General features: G+C 40.1%; 1 protein-coding gene across 1 annotated transcript in view; it reads right to left on the bottom strand.

Moving 5' to 3' along the window:
- Window positions 1–6775: 6775 nt before the first annotated feature.
- DCDC2C (doublecortin domain containing 2C) overlaps window positions 6776–9864 on the bottom strand; it is a 100247-nt gene continuing 97158 nt past the window's right edge. The window contains exon 9 of the mRNA XM_011992688.1: window positions 6776–7035. Coding sequence (XP_011848078.1) covers window positions 7006–7035 — 30 coding nt within the window. The 3' untranslated portion in view covers window positions 6776–7005. The remainder of the gene's footprint in view (window positions 7036–9864) is intronic.

Below are 9864 nucleotides of genomic sequence, written 5' to 3'. Positions count from 1 at the left end.
AAGGAAACCTGCATTCCCACCATTTGCCATGTAACTTCATGGGGAAGCACTTCTGAAACAGCAGAGCAATGACCACCCAAAGCCCACTCCTCCATAAAAGTAAGGAGAATACCAGCTAAAGGGGCCCAAATCACGTTTTCTGGAACTCTAGAAATTAATCAAAAGGTTACAGCTATCCAAGGAGAATTTATTTAAGAAAAATAACTGAATGTCAGTAATAACAGCAAGTTCTGTGACATTTTAACTTGCCTGTTCCAACCTCTCTCTCTCCAGCTCAAGGGTAGCCTTGAAAACTGGTAGCCTTATAAATACAGTAGTTGTGAAAACTGAAGCTCAATACCCCTTGGGGAAAGAAGAGTGGGTTTAGAGCTCCCCATGCACTCATACTCAGAAAACTGTCACTATTTGACCTGTCTGGCAGTGTTATGAAGACTCCACTCTCAGGGCTTGTTTTTATTTGACCTCAGAGTTCTCCCTGGCCCTATCCTTGGGACATTTGTCAAAAACAATTAGTGGCAATTGTTTAACATCACAGCTATCTGACATGATAATACCAGTTGGGGCTAATAAGAGTCTGACCAACAATACTTTTTAGTACTAAGGAAAAACAAGAAAGTAAGGTGTTTACAGCGGGCTTTGCAAAGTTCTGACATATCTTTGAGAATCGAGATGGCCATGTACATGTGCATAGCTGTGTGCATGCCCAGGAAAGACCTGAGAAGGCCCTAAACCCTCACCTCTAGCTGAGCTTGAGGCTCTGCACAAGCAGGAATTGAAGGCTAAGGCAGAGTTGTAAACTCACTGCTGGAATATTGAAGGTGTGCCCCAACACACATACGGAACCCCCTCAGGAAAGACTAGAGACATTGAATCAAAACATTTCAGGAAATCTCTGTTCAATCATTAGCTTAACACTAAGCTCAACAAACTCTAAGTAGAATAAACACTCAAAGGGATCTATACTCAGACACATCATTATCAAACTATCAAAACACAAAGTGAGAATCTCAAAAACAGCAAGAAGGAAGTAACTCCTCACAAACAAGGGAATCTCACTAAGATTCACACCCATGTTACTAAACACTATAGTAAAAGCAGAAGCTCAAAGAGAATCACCACTGGGACAGCAATCACAAAAACAGTCACCATGAGCATGAAAATAAGAAATATCTGAAAAAAAGAAAAAAGAACTTCCAAACAGCAATCCTTGGACAACATATACTCCTCCCAGAACTCTGGAAGAAGGCTTTTGATTTTTCCCAGCCTTCAATAGCCTCTGCCACTTCTATGGTAGCAAAACCAGTTTCTTTGCCCATACTTTTTTCTGTAAAAGAGAAATATGTTTCCATTGTTTCTTTTCTTTCTGGTTTCTGCTGCTCAGCTTGGAAGGCTCAGCAGACATTTCAAATTCCCCTCTTTACTCACTTTCTCACTTCCTCTTGTGTGCTCCAAGTAGGTTCTGACACTGTCAGATCAGGGTGCCTTCTTCGGTTCCCTTTTATTTCTGACACAGGTATTTGTTTTTTGACATTCTTCTATAGTTTTTGCCTTATAGGATCTCCCATAGTGAGACATGAAAAATTGTTGAGTTTTGATTCTGCCAAAGCATCTATTATTCAAACAAACCTTGTGCCTTCTCAACTCTGATGTTGTATAATTCCACTCAGGAAGTATTTGCTCACCAATCCTCCCTTTACCCCAGGTGAGACTTAACCTATCATTATCCTGCCTGCCTCTCTTTCAGTAGCTCTCTTGCTGTCTGTACCTTTCCTTAGAGACCTAAGTCTATAAACTATCCATGCATATTTTCCAAGGGCAAATGCTAAATCTGATGCCCTTCCTAAAATATTGTATCATGTTCAATTCATGGAATAATACTTGAAGTACTCTATTCTTAGTGTCTCGGTCCTCTCAAGTCTAACTTGATATAATCCTAAGTCTTTAAAAGATGATGTCCAACAGTACTTACTACTGACTCCACGCCAGCGGCTTCAAGGAGTGTCCTCCAAGAGGCTCTTCACTCAAGAACCCCTTTAAAGAAGTAATCTATCTTATCCCCTTAAACTTTCTCTTCATATGTTGTACTTCATTAGGTCCCACCATTTTTCCTGATATAATAGCAACTTACAATCTTTTTCCTAGTCTTATATTTTAAAAGCAATTTTATAACTATCAACCCTAGCCTTCATTATTAAAATATTTCCTGAGACCTGAAAATATCACATATTCTCTTTCATGCCTCCCTAAGCTGTCCTCTAAGATTGCCAACTTTGTCTCAAAGAGTGCTCTCTCATTTTCCAACTTGATGAACTTATCATCCTTATTTTCCCTTCCATTTTTTCTTTTTAATTTGTCAGAGGCATTCAAACAAGAACAACTCCTTGAATAGGAGCTGAGTAAAATGAGGCTGAGACCTACTGGGCTGCATTCCCAGATGGTTAGGCGTTCTAAGTTACAGGATGAGATCAGAGGTTGGCACAAGATACAGGTCATAAAGATCCTGCCAATAAAACAGTTTACAGTAAAGAAGCTGGCCAAAACCCATCAAAACCAAGATGGCAACAAGAGTGAAGTGACCTCTGATCGTCCTCATTGCTACGCTCCCACCAGCACCATGATAGTTTACAAATGCCACAGCAACATCAAGAAGTTACTCTATGTGGTCTAAAAAGGGGAGGCATAAATAATTCATCCTTTGTTAATAGCGTATAATCAAGAAATAATCATAAAAACAGGCAATCAGCAGCCTTTGGGGCTGCTCTGCCTATGGAATAGCCATTCTTTTTATTCCTTTACTTTCTTAGTAAACTTACTTTCACTTTGCACTGTGGACTGGTCCTGAATTCTTTCTTGTGCAAGATCCAAAAACCCTCTCTTGGGGTCTGGATCAAGATTGCTTTCCAGTAACAAAATCTTAAGCTATAACTTTTAAATTGGCACTCATCATTGTCCATTTTTCTTAAAAGTTTACTTAACCTTTTATTGCATACCATTTGCTCTCTTTTAAAATCTGTTACATCCTCTCTTTACTCTCAATGGCTGACATGACTGTATGCTTCATTTGAAAATGTGAAAGCAACCAGAGAGATTACCACCATCTAACCTATGACCGTGCCTGCAACAGTATATCTCATTCTGTCCTGTTCAAACAGCAGTAGTACCAAGTGTCCATACAGCCCTCCCTCCACATGTTCTTATATCCTGTCCCTGTGGCTTTCTTAAGAATAGAAAATCTCACTCTTTCTGTGGCATATCATTCTAGTAATTGCCTACAACATGTTCTAGTATCAATCATTGAGAGAAGACAAAAAGAAGAAGAGGAAGCTAAGGGAAATTGAAAACCCTATCTTGAGATCCCATATCTTGGTCCAGCTACTGCCCCATCTCCCTGCTACATTCATAGGATAATTTCTCCCAAAGTTTTATTTGTTCTTCTGCCACATTTTCTCTCTTCTCTCCTTCTGGGGCTCCAATTTCATCTATATTAAGCCTTTTCACGATGTTCACACGTACCTTATATTCACTTGGGTATTTTCTGTTTATTGTCTCTTTCTGTGTTTGGTTTGGATATTTTCTATTGATCTGTTTACCAGTTTACTAATCCTGTTTTCTTCTGTGTTTGGTATGTCATCACCTCCATTTATAGTTATCTTCAGATATCATATGTGTCTGTTCTAAAATTTCTTCTTGATCCTTTTGTGCAGATCCTCCTTCTTCAGTGAAAGTCTCTACATTTTCCCTCTATCTTCCTGAATATATTATTGTCATTTTAAAATTATTTTTGTTAACATCTGTACGCCTGTGTGATTGCTGCCTCACTTGTGTTTCTCTTGTCTGTTTAGTCTCTTGATTTTCAGTTATGTATTCCTGTGTCTCATCATACCTAACAATCTTTCATTGAATGCAAGGCATTGTATTTAAGACAATGATATCTTCCTCCAGGGAGGAGTCTCCCTTTTCTGATAAACTAGAGTGAGGCTGATTATTTAATCCCATTGAGAACTAAGCCAAGAGGGAACTGGACTGCACTGTTCCTGAGACCCAGCTACCTTTTCTCTCTCCTTCTAGAATATGAATTCTGTGAACATAGCGCTCTTATACGTCTTGCTCATCATTTTCTTCTTTTGAGGGACAAACAAAATACTCCATGGGGCACTGCAGAGGCACACATCAATCAGATGATTGATTCAAATTATAGTTTCAAAAAGTGAACAACCAGTAAAAATAAACCATTCATTGTTCTGAATATAAAATTACAAGAACAAAAACAGTTTATATGTGACTTTCACCAACCTTCTCTAATTTAGCCATCAAGTTAATTCCTGAAAATACAATTGCGTTTTTCATATACGGCCTGTTGGTGGGCACTAAAATATTGAAATAATTTCTGAAATAATTAAAGTTTATACCAACATAGCTTTACATCTTATTCCATTTCTATTCATTCAATTAACAGATAATTGGATTGAAATAATATCTGAATGAAATAATTATCTGATAATAATTGAATTGAAAGCACCTAGCAAACATACCAGGCAACTGAAAGGAGGAGGGTAACAGATTCCAGACATAATCGTGTTGGAAAACCAGGCACTCTGCAGCCTCAGTCTCTGTGGGAAATCTTTCTGATGGTCATCTTGTAAGAAGCTAACATGGTAATAAGATTTCCCGTATTTTAAACTGCCCTTCCATGAAAAATAAAAGGTTGATGAAACAGAAAAATGACTCAAAAAATGTGCTATTGCAAATGCCTGCTCAAGTATAAACCCAAAGTTGCAAGTTGGTTTCTTACCCACCAACTCCTCGGTGCAGAGTGGAATCTGTATAATTTCGATGAAATCGGTAAAGTGACACAGCAATGCTTTCAGATACAGGCATTATGTAGAGACGTTCGTTAAACTGAAGAAAATAGCAAATGAGCTGCGTTAGGGAGAAATATTGTGTCTATGGTTCTCAGTGTTTTTGCAACTCAAAAGAAAGTTAATTCTCTGCAAGTTTTTGTTAGTGAGCATGTGGTAGGCTGACCAGAGCAGGAATACATGCAACAGCATTCAAACCTGCTCCACAGGCTGGCTTTGAGAAGACAAAAAGACTTTCCCATTTTAACAATCTCTTTCACACAAACATGCACCAATTTTAACCATCCTATTAAAAGAGAAACAAAAGGGGCTTTGTATCTTTTAAAGTTACAGAAACATTCCTAAAAGCCTTCCAACGTTCTCAAGTGCTTGAGATCTGAAGCCACTTGGGTGCAATTAAAAAAGAAATTTCAACTTGTGTTGGGGCTATGGCATTACTGATTGAGGTTTTGGGAATTAATACAACAATCCTGAACAATTCCAACAAATAAAATTACGGGAGAAAAAAGCTCCCGTATAGACTAGTTGAATTTAGAATATATGAACACGGGTTGTAAGCTATTGAAAGTCTTTAAAGATTTTGGAAATGGGTCCACACAATACATAAAATCTGGCTGTTTTCAAAAGTCCATATAAGTTTCAGAACAATCTAGACAGTTAACACTTGGAGTTAAATAAAAATAAATTGTAAGGCAGACCAACTTCTAAAACACTTTTAAGCATCAGCAAAAATATAAGTTGAAACTACTGATCCTGCTGCCAATAGTTAAAACTATTGTAACAATAAATATAACAGTAAATACATTTAAGCTTTTCATATGACAATGTTCAGTGCCTTGGAGATGAAGACATTTAAGTTTCTATTGTGAACATTTAACCTTGTTGATAGCACATAAATTTTTACCAAAACATAAAGGTAAACAATCTACACCATCTTTATATATGACTAGAATACAAACAAAATAGAGAGCTAAAAGCTATAAGTGTGTCTCAGCAAAACACTCTTCAAATTCCTAAGACAAACAGAGCAAACTGAAGGCACACATAATTTGCTGAAATTAAAATCTTTGCTAAAGAAAGACTGTTAAATCTCCCCAGACTGGTAGATTATATATGTGTGTGCATCCCTGGGAGGGATAAATATATATATTAGGCCGTGTGTACATACACATACACACACACATGTACACACATGGTCTAATGAAGCCACATGGGTACTATTTTTTGCCTTAATAAAAATAAGTAAATAAGTTAATAAAATCCTTTTCCCAGCTGTATAAGTCTGTTCTCAACTGCTATAATGAACTACCCGAGACTGGGTAATTTATTAAGAAAACAGGTTTAATTGGCTCACAGTTCTGCAGGCTATACAGGAGGCATGGCTGGGGAGGCCTCAAGAAACTTACAATCACAGCAGAAGGGTGAAGGGGAAGCAAGAACCTTCTTCACATGGCGGAGCAGGAGAGAGAGAGTGAAGGGGGAAGCGATACACACTTTCAAACAACTGGGTCTCGGGAGCACTCACTCACTATCAGGAGAACAGCAAGGGGGAAGTCCACCCCCTTGATTCAATCACCTCCCACCGCCCCCTCCTCCAACACACGGGGATTACAATTCAACGTGAGATTTGGGTGAGGACATACAGCCAAACCATGTCACCAGCGAACCCTGGATGTTTTTCCTTTTCACTTTGAACTAGTTATTCAGAAGGTAAAACATTTTTATACTTTAACCTTTACATAGCAAACGTTATCAGTACCTGTTTTTGTGACCACCTCCAAGTTACACATAAATGAGATACCTTCCCATACACGTTCCAGGAAAAAAATACCATGAAGGGAAAATATACACAGGTTTTCTCAACTTCTTCTCATTTTCTGAATGATCTTTTAGGGACTTAACGATAAAGAGCTATGTTTCATTCTTTAAAATGTTTACTAAAAAGAAATATCACCGAGAAAGGGAAGAAGAAGAATATGGAGCTCAACTGGGAAACCTCATCTTTGGCTTTCGAGAAGACACCACTGTGTGTGGCTTTAGTTTCACCCCACATGTGATTTTCTTGCTGTTAAAATGTCCATATGTGACATGGAAGCCCCACGGTTGAAGAAAAGTGGACTTCAGATAGATAATAAAGGTGGTTTTGTTAATCTACGGGTTTCCACTCCGGGGCCATCTGAAAGACACAGAAAAGCAGGTTAACAGAAAACATCGCTAAGCTGTGACCTGGCCACAGTTTGCTTCTGGTTCCCCCAGGAGCTGGCATTTCTGTTGGATTCTGGATTCTGGGCGTTGTTTCTGGGAGGCATGGGGTGGGACCTGGCACCTGCAGCACGCACAGCTCCTCACGGCACACCCAACGGCAACATGCCGCCGTGCAGAGCCGCCGCAGGAAACCTGGAACACTGATTTTGAAATTAGCTTTTGCGCAGTGCTGGTGCCCACTCCGTTTCAGTTCATCTAAATCACCCCTTACCATTCCTCTGCCCCTTCCTTCATCTTCTCCCGCTTCTCACTCCACAGCCCCCATCCTGACCAACCAGCATTGAGTGTTGAGTCTACAGCTGTGTTTGAATCTGGATTGTTTGGTTCAATCACAGTGCTGAGTAACTCTCTTGAAGAGCTATTTAAGTCATCCTCCTAGTACCAGGACCACTCTAAAACTAAGCCCCAAAAGGTGAACATCATCTAGAGGCAACATTCTAAATTTCTTAAATTATGTATCCATTAAGTGAAATGAATCTCTTTTACCTCTAGTAAAATGTTCAGAGTGATTAATTCCATTTGATTCATACAAAAAATTCAATACTAAGGAAGATAGAGTACTATAACAGACCAGAAATCAAATTTTATGAAAGAAGAAGCCTGGGCAACACAGTAAGACTCCATCTCTCCAAAAAAAAAAGTAGCCAGACGTGGTGGCTCATGCCTGTAGTCTTAGTTACATGGGAGGCTAAGGTGGGAGGATGCTTGAGTCTGTCATTGTGCCACTGCACTCTAGCCTGAGCGACAGAGCGAGACCCTGTCACAAGGAAAAGAAGGACGAGGAAGAGGAGGAAGAGGAGGAGGAGAAGGGAGGAGGGGAGGGAGGTTGGGGAGGAGAGAAGAAGAGGGAAGAACAGGAGGATGGGGTGGGGAAGAAAGAAGAAGGAAGAAGAAGGAGGAAGAGGATGAAGAGGAGGAGGAGGAGGGAGGGAGGAACGAACGAAGGAGGGAAAGAAAAACATGAGTTCCAGTCCTGTCCCTGCTCCCTCCAAGCTACAAGTCTCATGTGACTTCAGGCCAGCCACCCAACCCCTATGGGTACTTCACAATGTCTGTTGGGAATTCTGTGATCTCTAAACTTGTTTCCAGCTCTAACAAACTATGAATCTACTATCCTTCTCATTTTACAGAAGACAGCTAATGTTCACCGAGGAAAAGTAAATTGTTCGAGACCCTGTGGTCAACAAATGGTGGAGCCAGGGCCGGGCTCTCTTAGCCCTAATCCATTCCTTCCACAGGAGCTTACTGGTCTAAACCACAAGCACTAGGGCAGCTGGAGAAGACGTCACCAACAAAAGCAATTAGAAATGCAGTTTCAAAGTTCTTTTTCCAGCACTAAAACTTATACTTAGAATGAAACCAAATCAAAGTAGATGTGCTGTCTAGCAGAAATTTATTAACTAAAAAATGCTCGGGATGAGATGGTGATGGTTCCTATTGGATTACAAATTTCCCCCTTAAAGTGTTACAAATGCTCTAAGTCAAGTCTAAGAACAAATCAAGAAGCCCAAATATGGTGAATAATAACTTTTCTTTCTCCTTCCATGTGCAACACTGTATATACCACTAATTGGCAGATGGTGTGAAAGTGGTCTGATCTTTAAGAGGACTCGGACCATCCCAGAATCCCCGTTGCCATCTTTGTGCTAGCCGGCAAGAAGCTCAGCCAACCTGGAGTCAAGTGCAGGCCTCATCTCAGTAGGGGCTCGGCCTGTCTTCTCTCACTTGGTAACAGAAACAAAAAGACAACCACCCGAATGGAGTAACTGGAGTCGCCGACATTTCTTAGTGCCTTTTGTGTGTCCAGTACCGTTCTGCTTATGGTAAGTAATTTCCCCAACAGCCTATGAGTTAGTTATTATTATTAGCTCTAAACTGAGACACAGACCTTGTGCACACCCTTAATGAGGAGAGAAGCCAAATCTGTATACTGACTTAAGAGTCCATTCTCTTAGCCACCAAAAATGTACACAGGATGCTACTGTCCATTTAGGACGTATATGGCATACACACACACACACACACACACACACACACACACACACCCCTGTATGGGCAAATACATGTACATAGATGTATATGTTGCGTGTAGATAAAAATAGATATGTATAATTATTATAACATGCCTTAATTCACTTTTGAAAAGGAGAACACGTTAGAGGTAACTATGTAAACGTGACATTCGCAAGGTGGCTAAGTCACTCTGGAATGCCAGGTATGGGTTGACAGTGTAAGAAGGGAAGGTCGGCCCCAATGGGCAATGATTCACCCAGTCTTGCTAACAACCCTCTTCCCTCCCAGACTTGCACAGTTAGGGAATAGAGGAAGGAATTCCACATGAATTTCGGCTTACAACATGTGTTTAAGAACTTAAAGTCTTGCCACCAAAATAGGAAATTCACGATTTTAATATTCCACCAGCTATACCTCTTTAGCATAATGTGAAAAAATGTCCACTTTTATTTTCATTTGTCTTGTGATCCTTTCTAGTTTTTGACTGTTTTCTTCACAACATGGTTGGCATTTTGTTCTCATGGTATTTGTTGTTTTATTTGTTACCCCTGAATCATGTGTTTCTGAGACGGTCGTGCCAGGCATGGCTACGTGGGCAACTCCGGCATCTCAGGTGGCTGCTCTTGGCATCACTGTCCTGAGGATGGCTGCATGGGCAACTCTGGCGTCTCAGATGTCTGCTCTCAGGATGACGGACCTGAGAATGGCTGTGTGGGGGGACTCTGGC

Source organism: Mandrillus leucophaeus, unplaced genomic scaffold (genome assembly GCF_000951045.1).
Source record: "Mandrillus leucophaeus isolate KB7577 unplaced genomic scaffold, Mleu.le_1.0 Scaffold416, whole genome shotgun sequence".
NCBI lineage: Eukaryota > Metazoa > Chordata > Mammalia > Primates > Cercopithecidae > Mandrillus > Mandrillus leucophaeus.
The sequence above is the reverse complement of the archived record's forward strand: the minus strand, read 5'-3'. Positions and strand labels throughout refer to the sequence as shown.